At 51.9% G+C, this 24,015-nt stretch overlaps 1 protein-coding gene across 3 annotated transcripts in view; it reads left to right on the forward strand.

Annotated features, from left to right (window-relative positions):
• Positions 1–24,015, forward strand: part of LOC117881392 (myomegalin-like) — a 162,662-nt gene that overhangs the window by 24,270 nt on the left and 114,377 nt on the right. For 2 of the 3 annotated variants that reach the window (XM_034778587.1, XM_034778579.1), the window contains exons 3-4: positions 3,015–3,235; positions 14,880–14,990. In XM_034778587.1, the coding sequence (XP_034634478.1) occupies positions 3,015–3,235; positions 14,880–14,990 (332 nt within the window). Of the gene's footprint in view, positions 1–3,014; positions 3,236–14,639; positions 14,991–24,015 lie in introns of those variants that run through there. The other variant, XM_034778581.1, reaches the window with a different exon arrangement.

Here is a 24,015-nt window from a genome sequence, read left to right on the forward strand (position 1 = left end):
ACTGGCCAGGGGCTGGGCGCAGCGTGCGCGCTGCTGGGTCCCCGCAGCGGGCCCCGGCTCGGGGGTTTGGGGGCGCCAGAGCCGCAGCCGCCAAGCGCCATGGCCGCTTCCTCCCCCCGCGGCAGTGGGAGCTGCAGCAGCGGCTGCTCCCGAGTCCTGCTGCCCGGGGAGGAGAACAGCCGCCGCCTGGCCCCGCGGGCCGCCCCCCTCCTCGCCCTACCACCCGACTGAGTCCTGCCTGCTCGGGGCCAGGCCGGACTCTTACTCACCCCGGCCCCGCGCTTCCCCTGAGTCTCCCAGGCCTCCCTCCAGCGCTTTCGGAGGGAGGAGGAATGGTGAGCCCGGGGAAGAGGCGGGGATTCGGGGAGGGAGCCAATCGGGGGAGGAGGGGGTGGAGTCGGGGCGGGGGGGAGAGGGCGTGCGAGCACTTCCGGGCTCCAGGCTCCGGCGCATTTCCTTGTTTGTCCAGTGTCCCGACCGCACGTCAATTTGATGAAATTGATGATACAAATCAAATGTTTCTTTGGTGCAATCCTGTTTATTTACAAAGAATGTATGGTAGGAACTACCAACAGCAGGGAGTTGCTGGCTGACAATACTAAGTCTGCTGCCAGCCAGCACTTTGTGCCAAAGAAGCTCTTTTGGCTTCTTTCAGGGCCACACGACCCCTGTTTCTCTGACTTTCTCCTGGCTTTTCTGGCTTCTTTCTGCTTCTCACACCCACCTCTGCCATTCAATTAATGCCGTAGCTCAGGAGAAGACTTACCATGAAACAGACTGTGCGGTGGCATGGGGCTCCCAATGATAGGGGGCCCCCAAAATGCAGGACAAATATCTGACAACCTGCCCCCGAGTCTTGGCTGGTGGCGCAGCAGGGCGCTGGCAGGCAGGCTGCCTGCATGCCATGACTGGTGGTCTCACGCCACTCCTGGAAGCGGTCGGCTGCTGGCACATCTCTGCGTTCCCCTTGGGGGGGGGGGGGGCCCCGCGCCCCCCCCCCCCCCCCGGGGCAGCGCATGGAGACCTGCTGCCCCCCAAGGGGCGCACAGACACGTGCCAGCAGCAGCACAGCAGGGCTAAGGTGGCTCCCTGCCTGCTCTGCCTCCCTCCCTCCACTCTGCTTTGCTCCCGGAAGCGGTCGGCATGTCCCTGCGGCCCCTGGGGGTTGGGGGTGGGTGTCTCTGTGCACTGCCCCCGCCCCAAGCGCTGACTCTGCAGTTCCCATTGGCCGAGAACTGCGACCAATGGGAGTTGCGTGGGCGGTGCCTGCGGGCAGCAGCACATGGAGACCCCTTGGCACCCCCTGCCTAGGAGCCACTGCTGAAGGGGTGTGTGTACTGGTCGTTTTGGGAGCTGTGCTGCCCAAGGTAAGCACTGCCCCCCTGCCCACTTCCCACACCCCAATCCCCGGCCCCAGCCCGGAGCCTGCACCCCACACCCAAACTTCCTTCCAGAGCCCGCACCCCTCACCCTCTCCCACACCCCTGCCCAGAGCCCACACCCAAACATCCTCCCAGAGTCTGCACCCCCTCCTGCACCTCAACCCCCACCCCAATCAAGGTACATCACTTTATTTTCATTTACTTTCCATTACTTATAATATAGGAGGAGAAAGAAGAAAAAAAGAATGAAAAACGGGGGGTGGGGCTGGGGGGTGAAAATAAGAGAGAATGTTATTTTTCTTGGCTGGGTCCCAAGGGTGTGTGTGTGAAAATGAAGCTGCGCACAGGGCCCCACTAACTCTAAATCCGCCCCTGCCCCAGCCCTTGGCATTTGCCATCAGTTCCCAGGGAAACTCCTCCTATATTCCCTGAGTTAGTTCTTGCTCAGGTCTTCCATGTGGCCAGTGCTTTGCATGGTGGTGTCTATTAGTTCAGCTATCTTTCTCCATAAAGAAGCTTAAATGCTTGTTCCATTTATCCAGAATGGAGGACAGTTATCATATCCATCAACTTCAGTGAGGTCTGTGACTGTCCATAGAATAAAGACCTGCTTTTTGGCAGCTACCAACATCCTCCAGCATAACAATAAATTACTCTTAATTGTACAGCTTGCAAAATCTGGGTGCAGAAAAAGCTGGACTTTCTAAATTCCTGATTAGTCCTGCAGGCTGTAATTCCCTGTTCTTCACTAAGGCACCAGTTATACTCGGTAAATACTGTATCTACAAGGAATGTACTCCCAGACCCCAGTCATGATATTATAGCACTTGGCATGATGAGAATAAAGGGATTAGTCGTGTGACAAAGATTGGAGGTGCCAGGACAGGGGCTACTCTAAATTTTAGGTGTTTTTGCAGCAATAGACTGTTGGCTTTGTAAAGCCCTTATGAAAAACTGACGGGGTAGCTGGGAGATGGGGATGGCATGACCACTGTACCAATACACGGACCTCACAGAATTAAAATGGCCATGAGCGTAATCTAGGAACTTCAAGCTCACAGGAAAAATCCTTGGATCCCAAAATAACCCAGTTTACATTGTACCAATGTGATGCTGCAAATACCTGCAGGTGTGAACGATGGGGTGTGAAATCCAGCTCTAAGCCTAGATGTGTGAAGGACGTAGCAAGGCAGGTTTGGAGGCTGGCATTCCTGATACAGGAATCCCAGGGTGAGGTTCTCTGGTCTGGGTGACGGAGGAGGTCAGAGTGGATGAGCGCAATGGTCCCTTCTAACCTTAAAAGCTGTGGCTCGCTCCAGGGAAGAGTTAAGGTTGTTTGGGAGCCTTACTGGTGCATTTCCATAATTTCATATAATAGCTTCGCTTTGTAATTTAACCTTGACTCTGAATTTCCTGAGTTTCCAATGATTGTTAAGTGGGAAAATTTCAGCATTCCTGTAAAGCAAAGCCCTCAAATGATGACTATTTAGTCTTTAATTACTGATAGGTGCTTTAACTCCAGCTTGATGCAGTTTTTATCTGGAGGTATGATCCAGTTTTGCTCGCCAAGCATGTATATGAAACAGACACTTCACGCACTTGAACTGCGTTTCCTCTGTGCTCCCTTTCCAGCTGTTCTCTGCGATGCCCCAGAGCACGGGAACCTAGGCATCTCCGATGAGGACCCCCTGAGGCAGACACCTACGGTGGGACTCTTTGAGACAGCCCATCACCCAGTGCCGGCTCAGACTCTGCCAAGCCTTGAGCAGAGCCCTCTAATGCAGACTCATGTCCTCAGTGACCTGGAGATGGGCCCTGTAGTGCAGAACCAAACCCTGCGAGATTTTGAGAAGGTAAGTCCCATCCTGGGGGCAAACTTGTCCTGATGTCAATGGGAACTTTGCAGGTGCGAGGGCTGGATAACATGGGGGACTGCAGATCCAGCCTGTTATTCCTAATGCAAATAGAACAGTTCATGTGATATTCTAACTTGCTCTTTTGTCTCCTGGCTCAGGTTATATGTTTAGGGCCTTGTGTTATTTCTCTCGTAATTCCCCTTGCATCTCTGTGAGCTCCTGTTGCTTTCTGGCATCATCCATTGCTGGATGCATATACAGTAATAGTGGTTCTGGGGAGTCCCAACCATGCTGAGCCTCATCTTCACAGCCCTGTGCTGCTTGTGTTTGCACTGAAGTGCCTCCTGGACGCACATGAAGCTTGCCAGGTAGTCCTGGGGTAGAGAGTGATTTGATGGGCTGGTTGGGACTGAGGCTTCAACTCTCAGCGCTCTTTGATCTTCTCTAGAGTCTGTAGCCTTTTTTGCCTTTGGCCTATGCCAGTTCAATGAGCAGTGTTGTGGTTTCCAGATGATCAGAAGAGATTGGGTTACAGGAGTGGGTTATTTCCTTACTGGGGGAGAAGTGAGTTGAGACGGACATACTCCTCTTGGACAGAGGGCCAGAGGACACTCTCTAGCTTGCAGAAATAGCATCCCTTTCAGAACTCCTACAAAACTGCTCTATGCTCCAATCCCACCCAGACTAAGGGGAAGTTGACAGAGACAGATATAAATAATAAACTAGGAATAGTAGAAAATTGATAAGGGAAACAAAGGGACACTTTATGGCCAGCAGAGTTAAGGACAATAAGGAGTTTTGCAAGCATATTATGAAGAAAAAGAATCCTGACAATGGTATTGGTCCATTACTAGATGGAAATGGTAGAATTATCAATAATGCAGAAAAGACTGAAGTGTTCAATAAATATTTCTGTTCTTTTTTTTGGGGGTGGGGGTGAGATGTAGTCCTATCATATGGTGGTAACATACTTTCCATTCCACTGGTTTAACATCCTCCTGAGATACAGCTGTTACTAAAGTTAGACATTTTTAAATCAGCAGATAACTTGCATCCAAGAGTTTTAAAAGAGCTGGCTGAGGAGCTTGTTGGACCGTTACTGTTGATTTCAATAAGCCGTGAAATACTGGTGAAGTTCTAGAAGCATGGAAAAAAGCTGATGAAGTGCCAGCATTTAAAAAGGGTAAATTATAGGCCTGTCAGTATCACATTGATTCTGAGAAAGATAATGGAACAACTGATATGGAACACATTTAATAAAGAATTAAAGGAGGGTAATATAATTAATGCCAATCAACATGGGTTCATGGAAAACAGATCCCGTCAAACTAACTTGATTTTTTTATGAGATGACAAGGTTGATTGATAAAAGTATTAGTGTTGGTGTAATAAACTAAGCCTTTCTATAAGGCATTTGACTTGGTACTGCACGACATTTAGATTAAAAAATCTAGAACAATATAGAATTAACATGGCACTCATTAAAAGCATTAAACACTGGCTAATTGATAGGTCTCAAAATTTAATTGTAAATGAGGAATCATCATTGAGCAGATCTGGTTCTAGTGGGGTCCTGCAGGGCTTGGTTCTTGGCCCTACGCTATTTAACATTTTTATCAATGACCTGTAAGAAAACGTCAAATCATCACTGATAAAGTTTGCAGATGACACAAAAAGTGAGGGAGTGGTAAGCAGTGAATAGGACAGGTCACTGATACAGGGTGATGTGGATCAGTTGGTAAGCTGGGTGCAAACAATGTGCATTTTAATACAGCTAAAAGTAAATGTGTACATCTGGGAACAAAGCATGTAGGTCATACTTACAGGATAGGGGACTCTATCCTGCGAAGCAGTGACTCTGAAAAAGATTTGGGGTCAGTGTTGGATAATCAGCTGAACATGAGCTCCCAGTGCCATGTTATGGCCAAAAGAGGTAATGTGATTCTTGGATGCATAATTGGGAATCTCAAATAAGAACAGAGAGGTTATTTTATCTCTATATTTGGTACTGTTGTGACCGCTGCTAGAATATTGTATCCAGTTCTGGTGTCCACAATTCAGGAAGAAAGTGGATAAACTGGAGAGGGATCAGAGAAGAGCCATGAGAATGACTAAAGGATTAGAAACCCTATAGTGGTAGACTCCAGGAGCTCAGTCTGCTTATCTTAACAAAGCGAAGGTTAAGGGGTGACTTGATCACAGTCTGTAAGTACCTATGTGGGGAACAAATATTTGATAATGGGCTCTTCAGTCTAGCAGAGAAAGTTTAAATTCAGACTGGAAATTAGGGGTAAATTTTGAACGGTGAGTGTAATTAACCATTGGAACAACTTACCAAGGGTTGTGGTGGATTCTCCATCGCTGACAATTTTAAAATCAAGACTGGATGTTTTTCTAACAGATCCGCTCTAGGAATTATTTGGAAGCAGTTCTCTGGCGTGCATTATACAGGGGGTCAGACTAGGTGATCACAATGGTCCACTATCTATTGAGATAGCTTCTGCTCCCAAGACGTGGTGTCCTCTGCCCTATACCGGCCTCTGCCCCACCATAAAGGGTTTATCTACACTTCAGTGCACTAAAGTAGAGTGTAGCTGCAGCAGCAGGCTCTGCGGGAGGGTCTAGGTGCCTTGAGTATGTGCCTAGGGTCTCTGACAGACGTGCCCTTGGCACGGCTAGCCCCTCCTGCTGGTCTCGTTGCAATGGCTACGGTCTGTCTTGAGCGCACCAGCTCAGTGAGAGCTAGCTCAGGTCCTTCTCCTTGAGCTGGGAACCACCGCCCTCCCCGGCTCCAGGCACACCCAAACACGGTTACATCCTTTAACATCAGGTGGGATGGGCACCATATGAGAACCCAGACAGACAGACGTACCTGGGCTGGCATGACAAGTGGGTTTCTGCTGTTGGTGTCTCTTTCTGGTGCCCTCCCTCTCTCCTGACTCCCCTGCCCCTGGCGGCTATGCTCCTCGCTCTCCCCCCCCCAGAGCAGCCTCTGCTCCCTCACTTCTGCCTTTTCTCCCCTCCTGTTATAGCAGAGGTGACCCTGGTCCCTCCACTCCCTGCCTCCCCCTCTGCTTTGGCTGGGGGAGACTCCTGAGCATGGGCTCAAAGCTGTAGAATTTGTTGTGTCTCCTTCATGGGGCGCCTGTGCTGGAGCCAGGGAAAGCAAAGGGCTTTGATGGATGGATCTATCGAATCCCACCCCTAAGGGCTGGGCTCAGGACTCACCCAGGGGTTTAACTGCCGGCGCGTGACATAAAAGCAATGCAGCCTGAGGGCAGCTGCCCAGTGTTCGACACAGCCATAGATCAACAGGGGGCGTTACTGCACGGCAGGCTGGTGTGGAGAGGATTCCCACCTCGGCCTGCTGTGCCATGAGGGCTGGTCTACACTAGGGGAGGATCGATCCAAGATACGCAACTTCAGCTACGCGAATAGCGGAGCTGAAGTCGAAGTATCTTGGATCGAATTACCTGGGGTCCAGACGGTGCGGGATCAATGGCCGCGGCTCCCCCGTCGACTGCGCTACTGCCGCTCACTCTGGTGGAGTTCCAGAGTCGATGGTGAGCGCGTTCGGGGATCGATATATCGTGTCTTAACGAGACGCGATATATCGATCCCGGATAAATCGATTGCTACCTGCCGATACGGCAGGTAGTGAAGATGTACCCTAAGTCTCTGTGTCTGCCAGCCCCCTGTGCAGAGCAGGCCCTGTGGCATAAGCACGATCTCATGGCTGGAGCGAAGGCATAAGGGCAGACGCTGTGGCTCCCCGCAGTGGGCATTGCAAGGAGACCAGGAATGCAGGCTTGCGGGGTGCAGGCAAGAGCTGGCCACATCATGGGGTCTGAGCAAAGCAATGCACCACAGGTGGCTTTCGCAGGCAGTCGTACCCCTGCTTGCTATTGCACTGCCAAGGACCCTAGCCCAGGAGAGGCAGGGATGGTTCCAGGGAGGTAGGGCCAAGCCTGTGGAATATTGCAGGCTTATTTACCCTGGATGGTTACCTGGATTCTTCTCACAGATTCGAGGGGGCAGTTAGCTACACCGGGGGTTGGGGGACTTGAGAGGGAGCGATTAGCCTGTTTGCTTACTGAGAGCAGTATTACCAACCCCTCGTGATCAAAACTCACGAGTAAGGCCCCCCAACATGATGTGATTGAGGCATGAACTACTGGGAGTCTGTCTTTAGCCCCCACAGTCCATATTTTCTGGACCATTACTCAGCACCATTGGCAAGTGGTTGAAGCATGTGTGTGGATGTTGGGTGTGTTGCTGCTGAGTGATAGGGCCCAATCACCACCGCACACAGTTAATGTCTCTAGTGTCATTTAAATTACTCTGTCTTTGGTATCATTATAAATGTGTGTTCAAAGAGACCAGGGCTTCAGTGTGCGGGGTTTACACTCTAAAGAGTTTTGCTACTTGTTGATCTTTGCCTTGGATTTTCTTTGATTGCAGGTGGTGATGGGGGGGGGGGCAGTACCCTCACTCGGGCCCTGCCAGGCCTGAGGCTCCAAGGGCTGAGGGAGCACATGAAAATAGGTTAGATCTAATGCAGAGCTGCCTCTGCAGGTTGTGAAGGAGCTGCCAACTCCGTTACCCCCTAGTTCCATTTGCTGGAATATAGGGTTAACTAATCCAGATTACTTTTATTCAGTGCAATGCTGGTCTAGACTGGGGAGGGGAGGGGCGGACCAGTCAACAATCTAGCCGTGTGCACTACAGTTTCTAGCTATGGCACAGAGTGGTGCACCAGCAGGATGACTTGGCTCCGTGCATGTTATTTTCATTCGGTGAGAGAAGGCAAACTAATGTAAGCTAATGTAACGCCAATATTTAAAAAGGGCCCTAGAGGTGATCCTGGCAATTACAGACCGGTAACTCTAATGTCAGTACTGGGCAAATGAGTTGAAACAATAGTAAAGAATAAAATTGTCAGACACATAGAAGAACATAAATTGTTGGGCAAAAGTCAACATGGTTTCTGTAAAGGGAAATTGTGTCTTACTAATCTATAGTTCTTTGAAGGGGTCAACAAACATGTGGACAAGGGGGATCCAGTGGACATAGCGTACTTAGATTTCCAGAAAGCCTTTGACAAGGTCCCTCACCAAAGGCTCTTACGTAAATTAAGTTGTCATGGGATAAGAGGGAAGATCCTTTCATGGATTGAGAACTGGTTAAAAGACAAGGAATAAAGGCTAGGAATAAATGGTAAACTTTCAGAATGGAGAAGGGTAACTAGTGGTGTTCCCCAAGGGTCAGTTCTAGGACCAATCCTATTCAACTTATTCATAAATGATCTGGAGAAAGGGGTAAAAAGTGAGGTGGCAAAGTTTGCAGATGATACTAAACTGATCAAGATAGTTAAGACCAAAGCAGACTGTGAAGAACTTCAAAAAGATCTCTCAAAACTAAGTGATGGGGCAACAAAATGGCAAATGAAATTTAATGTGGATAAATGTAAAGTAATGCACATTGGAAAAATAACCCAAACTACACATACAATATGATGGGGGCTAATTTAGCTACAACTAATCAGGAAAAAGATCTTGGAGTCATCGTGGATAGTTCTCTGAAGACGTCCATACAGTGTGCAGCGGCAGTCAAAAAAGTAAACGGGATGTTAGGAATCATTAAAAAAGGGATAGAGAATAAGACGGAGAATATCTTATTGCCCTTATATAAATCCATGATACACCCACATCTTGAATACTGCATACAGGTGTGGTCTCCTCATCTCAAAAAAGATATACTGGCATTAGAAAAGGTTCAGAGAAGGGCAACTAAAATGATTAGGGGTTTGGAACGGGTCCCATATGAGGAGAGATTAAAGAGGCTAGGACTTTTCAGCTTGGAAAGGGGAGACTAAGGGGGGATATGATAGAGGTATATAAAATCATGAGTGGTGTGGAGAAAGGAATAAAGAAAAGTTATTTACTTGTTCTCATAATATAAGAACTAGGGGCCACCAAATGAAATTAATGGGCATCAGGTTTAAAACAAATAAAAGGAAGTTCTTCACACAGTGCACAGTCAACCTGTGGAACTCCTTACCTGAGGAGGTTGTGAAGGCTAGGACTGTAACAGGGTTTAAAAGAGAACTAGATAAATTTATGGAGGTTAAGTCCATTAATGGCTATTAGCCAGGATGGGTAAGGAATGGTGTCCCTAGCCTCTGTTTGTCAGAGGGTGGAGATGGATGGCAGGAGAGAGATCACTTGATCATTACCTGTTAGGTTCACTCCCTCTGGGGCACCTGGCATTGGCCACTGTTGGCAGACAGGATACTGGGCTGGATGGACCTTTGGTTTGACCTAATATGGCCATTCTTATGTTATGCAAAGCAGAGTCCCCAGCCACAGGCTTTCCAGACCTGGGGATGGGAATCTGGTTTAGGAAGCTGGTCTCTTTCCTCCTGGAATGGAGTTAGATTTGAGCAAACATGGGCACAGAGCACTTCTTGGTGAAAGAAAAGCCAGGTTCCAGTGCGTGAATAACTTGGAGATAGTGGAGCAGGCACATGTCATATTAGTGCCAACCCCAGCTGCTGAAAAATGGAGTCTGTCCCCACTCCTGGACTGAGACTGTTTTTAAAAATGTATGAAATTAAAAAGAAAATGGAGTTCTCTTTATTTGCCTTCTGTCTTCTGTGCCTTTGGGTAGTACTCAGCTCACGTTTTCTCTGCAACAAGGAGCACTGGAAACTTATATATATACCAAAAAAAAAGGCAGCTGAGAGTCTCACTAAGTCACTTGGGCTCTGGGAGCTGGGGCTTGAAGGGAAACCCCAAATATTGTCAGGTTTCAGAGAAGCAGCCATGTTAGTCTGTATCCACTCTACGATACAATCGCATTTGCTCCAATCCCTCAGACAGAGACAAACACATACAAGATCTCTATCAAGCGTTCTTACAACTACAATACCCACCTGCTGAAGTGAAAAAACAGATTGACAGAGCCAGAAGAGTACCTAGAAGTCACCTACTACAGGACAGGCCGAACAAAGAAAGTAACAGAACGCCACTAGCCATCACCTTCAGCCCCTAACTAAAACCTCTCCAGCGCATCATCAAGAATCTACAACCTATCCTGAAGGACGATTCATCACTCTCACAGATCTTGGGAGACAGACCTGTCCTTGCTTACAGACAGCCCTCAAACCTGAAGCAAATACTCACCAGCAACCACACACCACACAACAAAAACACTAACCCAGGAACCTATCCTTGCAACAAAGCCCATTGCCAACTCTGTCCACATATCTATTCAGGGGATACCATCATAGGACCTAATCACATCAGCCACACCATCAGGGGCTTGTTCACCTGCACATCTACCAATGTGATATATGCCATCATGTGCCAGCAATGTCCCTCTGCCATGTACATTGGCCAAACCGGACAGTCTCTTCGCAAAAGAACAAACGGACACAAATCAGACGTCAAGAATTATAACATTCAAAAACCAGTTGGAGAACGCTTCAGTCTCCCTGGCCACTCGATTACAGACCTAAAAGTCGCAATATTACAACAAAAAAACTTCAAAAACAGACTCCAACGAGAGACTGCTGAATTGGAATTAATTTGCAAATTGGACACCATTAAATTAGGCTTGAATAAAGACTGGGAGTGGATGGGCCATTACACAAAGTAAAACTATTTCCCCATGCTTATTTCCCCCCTCCCGCCTCCCACAGTTCCTCACATCTCCTTGTCAATTGCTGGAAATAGGCCATTTTCATTACCACTACAAAAAGTTCTTTTTCTCTCCTGCTGATAATAGCTCACCTTAACTGATCACTCTCCTTATAGTGTGTATGACAGGGGTCGGCAACCTATGGCACGCGTGCCAAAGATGGCACGCGAGCCGATTTTTAATGGCACGCTGCTGCCTGCCCGAGTCTCGAGGACACGCAGCCAGTGAGGGGCAGAGCCCGTGCTGCCCCAGAGAGGAGCCACCTCAGCGGCCTGCCCGTGGGCTCCCGCATCCCCACACCCAGTGAGGAGTCTGCTCACCTAGGCTGCCGTGGTATAGCTGGCCATGGTGGATTGGTGGCGCGCCGGGGGAGTGGGGTTGCTGCCGGACCCGGTCCCGACTCCCGGTCCCCGGGAGGAGGCGCCCAGCCACAGCCATGGATCGGTACTTGCTGGGAGGAGTGGAGAGCCCCGCGGCCTGGCGGCGCTGAGCACACAGCAGGTGCGGGTGAGCAGGAATCGGTGGTGGCCAGAGAGCCCTGAAACGAGGAGCTCGCATACCACGGGGTCATGCGCCGCCCGGAGCGGCTCCTCCAGACACAGCCAGAGGGGACTCTCTTGCCGGGGGGTGCTAGTTGCGCTTGTTCGGTGCGCCGCGGGGCCCCGAGTGGGTGAACCAGCTGGGGGCCGCAGGAAGCCCTCTGCCCTGACCCCCCCCCACACACACCCAGCCCTCTGTCCTGAGCCCTGACCCCCCCACACACACACCCAGCCCTCTGACCTCTGCCCTGAGCCCCCTCCCACACCCAGCCCCCTGCCCTGACCCCCCCTCACACACCCCAGGCCTCTGCCCTGAGCCCTGACCCCCCCACACACACACCCAGGCCTCTGCCCTCTGCCCTGACCCCCCACGCACACCCAGCCCTCTGCCCTGACCCCCCCCACCCAACCCTCTGCCCTGTGCCCCACAGCCTTGCACGTCCCCCAGGCCTATGCCCTGAGCCCTGTGCTCCGCACACACCCCAGGCCCCTTCCCTGATCCCTGTACCCCCCTCACACACACCCAGCCCTCTGCTTGACCCCTTCCACCCCCCACATACCCAGCGCCCCCATACCCCATGCACACCCCACATCCCCACCCCTACCCTGAGCACCAAACGGGAGCTCCTGCACACACACACACCCACATTCCCACCTGCACCCCTCACACCAAATGGGAGCTGCCCAGGTAAGTGCCCCACACCCAAATCTCCTGCCCCAACCCTGAGACCCTTCCCTCATTCTAGCTCCTGGCCAGACCCTTCACCCCTATCCCTGTGCTCAGTGCACTCCCACCCTCAGCTCAGTGCAGAGAGAGGAAGAGAATGGGCCAGAACCAGGGAGAAGGTGGGTACCCACTGTATGTGGGCAGGGCTGGGACCCCAGACCAGCAGCGGGATGAGCGGGTCCGGCAGCTGGCATCCTGGCTGGCAGGAGCCGGCAGATGGAACCCCTGAGCGGCAGTGGGCTGTGAGGTCCCGGCCACCAGCCCTGCACAGCCCACTGCCAACCTGGGGTTCTGGCTGCTGGCCCCTTGCCAGCCGGGGTTCCGGCCACAGGCCCTGCTCAGCCCACTGCCAGCCTAGGTGAACAGAACCCCAGACCAGCAGCGGGCTGAGCGGGCCAGCGGCATAAGATCAACATTTTAATTTAATTTTAAATGAAGCTTCTTAAACATTTTGAAAACCTTGTTTATTTTACAATACAACAATAGTTTAGTTATATAATATATAGACTTATAGAGAGAGACCTTCTAAAAAACATTAAAATGTATTACTGGCACGCGAAACCTTAAATCAGAGTGAATAAATGAAGACTCGGCACACCACTTCTGAAAGGTTGCCGACTCCTGGTGTATGGTAACACCCATTGTTTCATGTTCTCTGTGTACATATATATATCTTCCCACTGTACTTTCCACTCCATGCATCTGATGAAGTGTGCTGTAGCCCACGAAAGCTTATGCTCAAATAAATTTGTTAGTCTCTAAGGTGCCACAAGTACTCCTGTTCTTTTTCCCAAATACTGTGAGACTCATGGTACAATAACAAAAGTTGGCATCACTGCGTGTGTGTGAAAACAGTCATAGGAAGGCTGCTGTTAACACACGAGATGGATTGCATCAGCTGTGTCTTTCTTAGGGTGCTATCACTCTACAGTTGTGTTTAGGGGAAATGCTCAATTTGACCCCAAGGCAGAAATAAAACAGATCACTCTCTTTGCCACCTGCATTGGAGAAATAACCCCCAAATCATCTGCCCTCTGCAGAAAGCTTGGGCCAACTTTTGCTCTTCTCTGAATGAAATACCATTGTATGTGCACAGTGATGTCTCCGGCAGAGGGAGGGGCAAAGCGCAGCCCTGTCAGGGAGCGTATTCTGATTCTGTGCGGAGCCCCAGTGTGCCCTTACACTTCTCTGCAGCCCTGCACAGGGGTTTTCGCTGCAGTGTGACTACGCATAGTTACTTCATATCAGTGTTTAGGGGCCAATTAAGAATTACAGACTGTAATATCAAAGCTTTGAACTTTAAACTCCTGCATTCCTCACTGGAGGCTCAAAATAGGAGCCTTGATCTTCTGCCTTTCAGCTACGGGGCAGGTGGGTGGGGGGTGCTAAGGAGTAGGATGTTTCAATATTTCCACACTGGAGAAAGGCCTTTTCTTTTTGCCTTCCTTCCTGGAAAATAACAGACAGACACACAGGCTCGGTGTTTAGGGACACCTCTGGGCAGCGGTTTTGCCTAGCTTGGCTACAGCTCTGTGGGAGCCCTTGGTGCCCTTTCAGTGCTGCGCTGTGAGATCTGTGTCTGCACACACACAGCGCGGCAGTTCCCTAGGGGCTCTCACCAAGTGGGAATTAGCCTTGCTGCTACCCTGTTTCCCCGAAAATAAGACATCCTCCGAAAATAAGGCCTACTTACAGTTTTGCCTCTCGTTGTAATATAAGGCATCCCCCCGATAATAAGACCTCCCCGATAATAAGGCATCCACCGATAATAAGGCATTTTTCATTTCTGAAAAATAAGACATCCCCTGAAAATAAGACCTAGCGCATCTTTGGGAGCAAAAATTAATATAAGACACTGTCTTATTTTCGGGGAAACAGGGTATCCAGCAGCTCCCAGAGCTCTCTCTTGGCCAGGCCTATCGCTTGCCACACATTGTGGGGCCCTCTGGGTGGCTGTCATCCTGCCTCTCACTGGCCTGGGTCCTGCAGTCGGGGTAAATGGCTCTTTCTCTTTCCTCTCCAGTCTCTTCCTTGCATTATGCACCTTGCTCAAGAGAGGTCAGCAGGACCCCAATTAGAACCTGTTCTGGGCCTTTACCTGTGTCTCCCATGGGATCGGCTGAGGCCAGGCTCTGGGAGGGGGAAGACCCTTGGGAGATTCAGCTGCTGGACACTGGGATGTTGAGGGATCGGTGGGGAATCCTCTCCCTTCTCCCTTCCCTGCTGCGTCCTCATCACGTTTCCTAGCTGCCCTCTCCCCTCCCGTGTGGGTCTCTGCTGGCCAGGCCCCAGGCTCCCATTAATGGCTTGCAGTTGGCTGGGAGGTGGACGTGGAGTCGCTAGGGCCGCTGTCTGGATCGGGTTACACCACTTGTGTCTGTCCATGCAGGATGTTCCCCTGCCAGGGATTCCACAGATATCTCCTGGATGTAAAAAAGGAAAGCGAGCTGCACTCCTGCACCCAGTGGGAGCTGCTGAGCTGTGGGGAGGCTCCGACTGGGAGCGCTCCAGCCTCCCCACCATGTCTCCGTAGGCCACCGTGGGCTGAGGCAGCTTCCCGTGGGCTTGGCTCACTCCCTTCCCTTGGCAATGTCCCCTGAGTGAGGGGGGGTGCAGAGATGCCCCCCTCCATGGGTCACCCACCATGTCTAACGGCTACCGTACTCTGTCCCAGCATCTCAATGACCTGAAGAAGGAGAACTTCAGCCTCAAGCTGCGCATCTATTTCCTGGAGGAGCGCATGCAGCAGAAGCATGAGGCCAGCCGGGAGGACGTCTACAAGCGGGTGAGTGCAGCAGGCTGGGATGGATGGTGCAGCCGCGGCGTCTTTGGCCCCTCAGGGGCTGGGGCCGGTGTTTGGGCTTCCCGGGGGCTTGGGTGCCCGGGGGCAGGCCTGGTTGGGGGTGGTAAGCAGGATCTGGGTGCTGGCCAGGAGTGCCAGGGAGGGACTGAGGCTCCAGAGCATTGTGAGTGGAATGGGGTCTCACTGGAAGGGATTTGGGGTGAGGGTGGCGGGGAGGCATCGTAGGAGCTGGGGCAAGGGTGTGTCAGCAGTGTGCTATGGGGGAAGGGAGGAGTCACAGGGTTCTCGGTTAACAGGATCCAGGCCCAGTGGGTGGATTGGTGTCTCCGAGGGACTGGGACCCAGTGGAGGTGGAGAGAGGACTTCTCCGGTAAACAGATTTTGGGCTGGGCTCGGGTGAATTGGTCAGAGGGGTTCAGTCACCTGTTGGGGCAGTGTGTCACTTACAGGCGTAGGAGTGCAGGGGCAGTGTCTTTAAGGGGATCAGAGGCTGGGGGTGTAGTTTAGGGGGATTCAGCACCTGCATCCTGGGGGGCTTCTGGTGCTAAGCAGAGGGGTGGGGGTGGCGCTGGTTGAGGGGTTTATTCTGCCAGTCCCTCAGATCAGTGCCAGGATATGGTGTGTGTGTGCGCTGGGGGGGTAGGAGGGTGGTGTCAGGCTGTGTCTTGGCTTGGGCACTGGGGAGAGAATAAGAGACATCAGGGACTCAGCATTGACATCCCCATTGGCCCTTTCTGGGCTTCTGCAGAAATCCCCGTAAACTAGTGATGGGGGAGCCACCAAATACAGGGCACATGGTTGAGGGTTCAGGGAGTCGGGTGATTCTGTGAGCCAGTGGAGGACACCCCCCCCCCCACAAGGGCCTGCTCTCTCCCCCCAAGAGCCCCTCTCCTCAGCTCCATCCACAGCTGTCTCTGGTGGGAGCCTGATGGGAGGAAAGCAGCCACAGACACACCCTTCCCCAACCTCTATCCAGAGCCCCCTTGTTCCTCTCACCACGGTCTGTCCCCATTTAGCCCCCAGCCCCACCCCACAGATTCTCTGCTCCATGTCTATTACCAGCCCATGCTGCCCCCCATCCTGAGCCATCCTCCACTGCTCCCCCCATGCAGTTCATGCTGCCGGTATTGCCCATCCCAAGAGTTTCCAAGTCATGAGACAGGCCCCCCAAAAAACCACCAGTGGCTAAATCCTGATTTTTTAAAAAAATTAGGAATTGGGATTTTTTTTAAATTTGCTGACTCTTTGGGGCCCGTGTTTCTCCACAAGCACCAGGGCTAGAGACTTATTTCTAAGAGCGAAAGTTGAGAGTCTCACCTATTCCCACAACTCCAGGAGCTGGGGCTTTAAGAACACCACATATCGCAAGAGTCGGTGTCTCTGTGCTGGGCACCAGGCCCCTGTGCTGGCCAGCCCTACCTTTGTCACTGATACTGTCCTTGCCCAGGATGTCCCCTCCCTGCTCTCGCTAACAAGAAAAATAAGGAGCAGCTGTTTGTGTAATTAAGCAGGGGAGGGTCAGTGTAACAGGAGCTGTTGGTGCAGGGAAGAGAAGTCTTTTGACTGCTCTGGCCCCAGGGATCAGAGTGGTCGGGTGATCAGAGATAGAGTCCTCGCCAGTCGTGAGACTCCCTCCGGCTGCTCCGATGCCATGGGGAGAAGCGCAGTACAAGCCAGCAGATGGTTTCTCTCATCCCCGCAGTGACCCCCCCTTTTATCTGGGGTAAACATTCCTCAGCTTCTTTCACTGCAGCCTTGGCTAGGTCCTGGGACAACACGGGTATGTGAGGCAGGTACACACCCATCCCCCAGTATGACACAGGGACTTTCCCAACTCTGGGCTCCCTTCCCCTCCCCTGGTGGCCCCTTGCGGCAGAGAGACAAATCCATGACTGGAATGGGAAGATAACCCAGACCTGGGCATTACAGTATGGGTGGCTCCTCACCTTGTTAACCCTTGTGCAGCCCTACCAAGACAGCCCACTGTTTCATACTTAGTCTAATCCCCTTGCTGTAATCTCTCCCTCCCCTCCCCCGTCACATTTAAGTGACAAAAGCAGAAGGAAAGAAGAAAACGAAGAGTGCCTGGTAAAGTCCCACTCTTGCTTAATTATTACAGTTGAAAAATCAAGCTCCCTGAAGCTAAGACACGTAGGAAAGGGAGGTTTCTGCAGCAGCATGAACTTGGCCATATTGTTATATTGGGTATTTCCTGGCATTAGGGAAAGATGCTAGTTTCTCCATGGTGAAGGTTAGAACGCGCTTTCATTTCAGGAGGCCAGTGTTGGTCACTTCCACAACCCCCACTTTGCCCCAGATAAAGAAGTTATGATTGGGCACTGTAAGCACAAGCTCAAAGCCAGGTACAGTGATCAGGGGGTCTGAGATGGGGAAGGGGGATGTGTGGCAACATTCAACTCAAAATTCAATTTGGCTGAGAAAGCTGTGAGCCACTGGAAAAGGGATTGAGAACGCCAACAGGCTCACGCTTAGCTACCGCATTCTGCACTGCAGCCAGCTGTAGTTATTCTGATTTCACACACACACACGTCTGCTCACACGCTTACCCGTTGTGCATGTGCATTTGAATATGCGCAGATGCATTAGTACTTTCAGACACACATGCAGCCACACCCTGTGCACACAAACACTGCAGTAAGTCTTTGCATACTTGCACTGAGGCATGTCAATGCCATCATTCTCACACCCTTGCACACTTCTTTTCTTTTGCATGCACATACTTCCCTGCACATGAGCGGATATGCACTGCACTGTGGGAGACCAAAGTGCTGACAACTCTCTTCTGCCTCCAGTGTGTGAAAAGCACAGTGAAGGCAAAATGGGCCAGGTGCTGCCAGCCAATGGAGAGGGAGCTGCCTCTGTTCCCAGGTAGCTGGAGTTATAAATAGATTGGTTACTGGGAGGATGTGTGGAACTAACTGGCTGGAGCATTACCAACAGCCTGCAGCGTGGCAGCTGGTAGAACTCGGTGTGATCTGGGCTTTGAGTGCCAGCGCATTGCTCTGCCCAGAGGGCAGGAAGATGAGTCCAAGTTCTCCAGTGCACAGTAGCTCATCTGATGTTTGGAGTGTGCAGAACCTCACTGCACACCCAGGCACCGGGATAAGCACTCTCCTGAAGCAGGCTGCACCCTTGTTCAGGTGGGATCCTGCCAGGAAATCCCTTGAGTTGCCTCCCATGCAATTAAATTTTCTGACCTTTATTGTGATGTAGCAAATGTGGGACATTTAACACCTCCAGCAGCAGCGCTCTAAACCTGCGCTAAATAGGTTTGGTGTTAGCCCAGCTCAGCTAGAGTGGGTCAGGAATTTATTAATGACGTGTTGGAAAATGGCAATTTGTCAAAACCTAAACTGTCCACAGGAATGTACCGGTTTTGAGAAAACGTTCATGGGGAAAGATTTCCCAAGGCCAGGAGAGATGGTTTTTTTTTGGGGGGGGAGGGGAGAGGAATAGTCACCTACCCTGGAATAGACAGTAGCCCAGGGGTTAAAGCATGAACATGGGAGACCTAAGTTCAAATCCCTGTTCTGCCTAATTTGGAACAGGGACTTGAACCTAGGCTGTTTTGAATTTTTTTTATGAAAAAAATTCAAAAGATCCCAGGTTTGTCCTGTTACAGGACAGGAATGGTTTTGAAATCTCAAACTGTTGTGGGACAGGAAAGCCATTTCCTACCTAGCTCTGATCAGCCCACCTAGGCCCCCTCCCAACAGACCTCACTCAGCAGGTAGAAGATTGGCCTATGTGGCCAAAAACCAGGAGGAGGCCAAGACTGGGTAGGAGACACCGGCTTTGTGCAGGGAACAGCTGATCTCTGCTGTGGAGGGCAGGCAGCTGGAGTTGTACAATCTGTTCCCAAGGCAGTAAGTGTTGCTGGGGTGCTCAGCCAGGCAGCTCAGGGTATGCTAACTGCTGCTCCTGGACTTCACATTTAATGTAGAGAACTAGGCGATGGCTCTGACAGGGAAGAACACACTGCTCCTGTCCCTACTATAGCAACCGTCAGGGACCCAGTGCTAAGAGAGTTGGTTTGTAGTAACCACAGCCTAGGACTTGCTTATGGTGTGTTGGGGACCGTGCTGGAATTACAAGCTATTGCTTTGTGTGTGTGCGCAGACGGGGGTTGGGGCAAGTTTCCAGTCCCGCTTGCAGGTTTGGATGCTTTGCAGGGAAGCATGCGATCTGAGCCTAGCTGCAGTTAGTGTGCAGCTTCTACTCCTGAGGGAATTCTGCGCCAAAAAAATAAAAATTCTGTGCACAATATTTTAAAATTCTGCATATTTTATTTGTCATTACATAAATATGGAGGCTCTAGCATGGCAGTGGGGAGCACAGGGAGGTGGGAGATCACTCTGAAGCCCCCACCCCCTGGGATACGGACTCAGTGGTGAGGCAGCATCCAACTCTGATACAGTGCAAGGGTCAGGCCTGCCGCAGATACACCCCTGGGCCCTGCCCCTCTGTGCTAAGAGGACCAAGATAGTGAGCAAGGACAGTCTTGCATGCATGCCCAGCCCTGGCCCCCGAACCAGGTGTGGGACAGGCATGCTCAGCCTGGCAGGATTCAAGTGTGGAGTGGCTTAGTGTGGGGAGGATCCAGGTGTGGAGTGAGAGGGTTCTGCGTGGGGCAATCTGGGTGTGGGCGGCTCAGTGGGGGTTCCTAGTATGTGGGGGATCTGGATGCACAGGAGCTTGTTGGGGGGGGTTCCAGGTGCAGGGGCAGAAGGACTCTGCAGGGGGGTCTAGGTGAAGGCGGTAGGGGCTCAGTGGGGAGGTCTGGGGGGGATGGGGATTGTCAGCGGGCATCTGTGTGTGGAGGACTCAGCGGGGGGATTTGGATGCTGGGGCAATGGAACTTGGTGGGGTGGGGATTCAGATGCAGCTGGCTGGGGCTTAGTGAGGTGGGGGTCTGGGTGTGGGGGGCTCATTGGGATGGTCCAGGTGCAGGGTGGGCTCATTGGGGTGGGGGGCTCAGGGGTGGTGGTCTGTGTGCAGGGGTGGGGGATCCAGATGGGGGGGTGGAGCTTGGTGGGGGTCTGGATGCAGGGGGCGGTGGGGCTCAGCAGGAGGGTCTGGGTGCGGGGGTTGAGGCTCGGTGGGGTAAGGGTTCGGGTGTTTGGGGCTCAGTACAGGGGTTCTGGGTATGTGGGGGAGAGTCTGGATATAGGGCAGGTTCAGATGCATGGGGGTTGGGCGGATCAGGAAGCAGCTCCCTATACAGTGACCCCTCCCCCCACAGCTCAGGAGGGATAGGAGCAGGAAGCAGCGGCAGGGGGGAGGGGATGGCCTGCAGAACTTCCTGCACCCGAGGGCGGTTTCTGTGCGTGGGTCTGACCTGGCCCCAGCTGCTCCTCCTCATCCTCCTCAGCCCATCCAGGACTACCAGCTGAGCCCGATGCAGGGTAGGAGCCAGGGCTGGGGCAACCCCAACCCCCCTTCTTCCCCGCGGTGATTTACCTGTCTGCCAGCTGCTCTGGGCATCTAAAACAATGTACCGCATTGCTGGGGAGGGGCACTTGACCACTCTTGCGGCATCCCTTTTCTTCCCTGTCAAAAGTAATTTTTTTGCAGGAAGAAAAGAAATCTGCGGGGAACATGAATTCTGTGCATGCGCAGTGGCGCAGAATTCCCCCAGGAGTAAGCTTTGAGCAAGGTGGGGTGAGTTGTGCCTCTCTGCTGTAGGGAGCAGCCTGCTTTGTTGCTCTCTGTTTTTGGGTTCTCGTGTGTTCTTGTTCTGAATTCTAAGAAATAAGGTCGTATTGCATCACATCTTTCCAGGAAGAGGATTTGATGGTTTTATCTAGCTTGTGTGTGTGTGTATGATCTGAACATAATTGCAACTATACATATAAAATTATGGGGTCTAAATTAGCTGTTACCGCTCAAGAATGAGATCTTGGAGTCACTGTGGATAGTTCTCTGAAAATATCCACTCAATGTGCAGTGGCAGTCAAAAAAGCAAACAGAATGCTGGGAATAATTAAGAAAGGGATAGATAATAGGGCAGAAAATATCATGTTGCCTCTGTATAAATCCATGGTACGCCCACATCTTGAATACTATGTGTAGATGTGGTCGCCCCATCTCAAAAAAGATATACTGGAATTGGAAAAGGTTCAGAAAAGGGCAACAAAAATGATTAGGGGTATGGAACGGCTTCTGTATGAGGAGAGATTAATAAAACTGCGACTTTTCAGCTTGGAAAATAGACAGCTAAGGGGAGATATGATTGAGGTCTATAAAATCATGACTGGAGTAGAGAAAGTAGATAAGGAAGTGTTGCTGTTTACTAGTTCTCATAACACAAGAACGAGGGGTCACCAAATGAAATTAATAGGCAGCAGGTTTAAAACAAATAAAAGGAAGTATTTCTTCACACAACCCACAGTCAACCTGTGGAACTCCTTGCCAGAGGATGTTGTGAAGGCCAAGACCATAACTGGGTTCAAAAAAGAACTAGATAAATCCATGGAGGATAGGTCCATCAATGGCTATTAGCCAGGATGGGCAGGAATGTGACCCTAGCCTCTGTTTGCCAGAAGCTGGGAATGAGTGACAGGGGATGACAGGTTTCAGAGTAGCAGCCGTGTTAGTCTGTATCCGCAAAAAGAAGAACAGGAGTACTTGTGGCTCCTTAGAGACTAACAAATTTATTAGAGATATCCGAAGAAGTGGGCTGTAGTCCACGAAAGCTTATGCTCTAATAAATTTGTTAGTCTCTAAGGTGCCACAAGTACTCCTGTTCTTCTTTTTGACAGGGGATGGATCACTTGATGATTGCCTGTTCTGTTCATTCCCTTTGGGGCACCTGGCATTGGCCACTGTTGGAAGACAGGATACTCGGCTAGATGGACCTTTGCTCTGACTCAGTAGGGCCATTCGTCTATTTTTAACATAATGTGGCTCAGTCAGAGCAGTAGAGAGTAGGAGGGAATCCAAATTGTAATGCTGTTGGCAAGGTTAACCACTGAACTCTCTAAAAGTGTCTCCCATTGGGAGAGGTGGGGATGTGAGTTAGAGATCCTCATGCTCAAACTCCCTTAGCCCTACATATGCCCCCCTCATAGTGCTGAGTGTGCAAGGGAACCAGTCACTTGCCCTCCACAGAGCCAGGAGGAAGTGTACGAAGAGGCTGCGCTGAGTGAGCTCACACATTCTTGTCCCCTCCTGTTAGTTGCTTTTCTTGCTACATTCCTCTCTGCTGGTGCCTTGGCACGTGAGTCACTAACGGAGGCTCCAGGCTGCTGCTTTACACCCAGTGGGCTAAATCCAGCAGTGATGTGTCGGGGCAGAGTGTAAGTTACACCCTACGACGTTTATGAGTTTAAGTCCAAATGAGTGTTTAGGGGCCTTACACTGGTGAGGCGGGGCAGGTGAAAATGTGACACCCATTTAGACTCAGGGGCCTGCTGGGTGTAGTTTACACCCCCTTCCCCGTCACCCTGCATGTGGCCCCAGGCATCAGTGACAGTGATCTCTAATCTGTGGGCAGCAGGCCTCACTTCTTCATTGTAACTGTTAAATGCACAAGTGTGGCTGAGATTGTGCCCCTGAGAGCTGTAGCCAGAGAGAAGCTGTGAGTGTGAGGCCACCGAGAGGGGGAGGAAGCCGGTACAAATTACCAGGGCCCAGCGGTCCAGAAGGGGGCCCGGGGCCCAGCTTTCCCCCACCCTCTCCTCGATGGCCCTGTTTAGCCGGTCCGCCCTTGCTGGGGGGCCCGAAAAATTTTTTTCACCGGGGCCCGAACCTGCTCTCAGCGGCCCTGGGTGTGATCGCCCCTGGCCCAGGTGGAGTTGGGGTGTCACCCCATCTCCCGCCCCTCATAGCCCCACTGGAGAGCTCTTCAGGGGTGGACTTGGTGGGCAGCAGGCAGGAAGCAGATTGAGGACAGAGCCTCCCTCCCACTGCCCTGGAGATCTTTTGTGTTTCCTGTCTCGGTGCCTTGGGACACAACCGGGGCCTCACAGCCCAGAGTGGGCCCTTAAGTCATTGGTCTGAACAGCGGTGACTAAATTTAGACACTTATATCAGTGACCTGACTGAATGTGGGGGTGGCTGGCCTCCTCTGTTAAGTCAGCCACTTAGTTAGATGCCTAAATTTAGGCATCCAGCTTTGATAATGCTGGCATGAGTCCCGTTCATGCTGGGACAGTTTGGGGAGCACCCAGAGCTGTTGGGTCTGTGCCTGCCTGCCCTGTAACCCTGGGTGCCTTAATGCTGTGCTGCTCTGGCTCAGAGCCTGATACCAGTAACTGGCTGCCAGGCAGGAGGGTCTCACCACCTGATTTTCCAGCAGCCTACTTCCCCCCCAACAGCCCTTCTGGAGCCCGGTCCCCCCAAATCCATCTACCCATAGTTCTTAACTAGCAGACACACGGCCTTTTCTCCTCTGGATCGTCACCCCGGCAGGAGTGAAACTGGCCCCCAGTTATCAGCTCACTTTGGCACACACCACACAGTTTGCACAGCAGAGACTTGCTTGGGTAAAAATAAACACTAGGGGTATTTAATAGAACAGCCCTGGATTCAGAACTGAAATAGACAGGGGACAAGAACACAGACAGGTTCCACAGAAAACAACCGAAGCTGCAACCTCAGGTGTTACCCTTTCACACAGGGCCGGCTCTGGCTTTTTTGCCGTCCTAGGCAAAAAAGCCACCTGCCGCCCCCCAGCGCGGCAGGGGAGGGCGCCGAGCCCGGCCGCAGGTCCGCAATCTCCGACCGGCCGGAGCACCGGGGGGAGGGCGGAGAGCTCCCGGTGGCCAGAGTGCCGGGAAGAGGGCGGAGAGCACGGCCGGGGCTCTCCGCTCTCTCTGGTGGCCAGAGCGCCGGGGAGAGGGCGGAGAGCCCCCGGCGGCCAGAGCGCCGGGAGGAGGACAGAGAGCCCGGCCGGGGCTCTCCACTCTCCCCAGCGGCCAGAGCGCCGGGAGCAGGGTGGAGAGCCCGGCCGGGGCTCTCCACTCTCCCCAGCGGCCAGAGCGCC

Source organism: Trachemys scripta, chromosome 8 (genome assembly GCF_013100865.1).
Source record: "Trachemys scripta elegans isolate TJP31775 chromosome 8, CAS_Tse_1.0, whole genome shotgun sequence".
Lineage (NCBI taxonomy): Eukaryota > Metazoa > Chordata > Testudines > Emydidae > Trachemys > Trachemys scripta.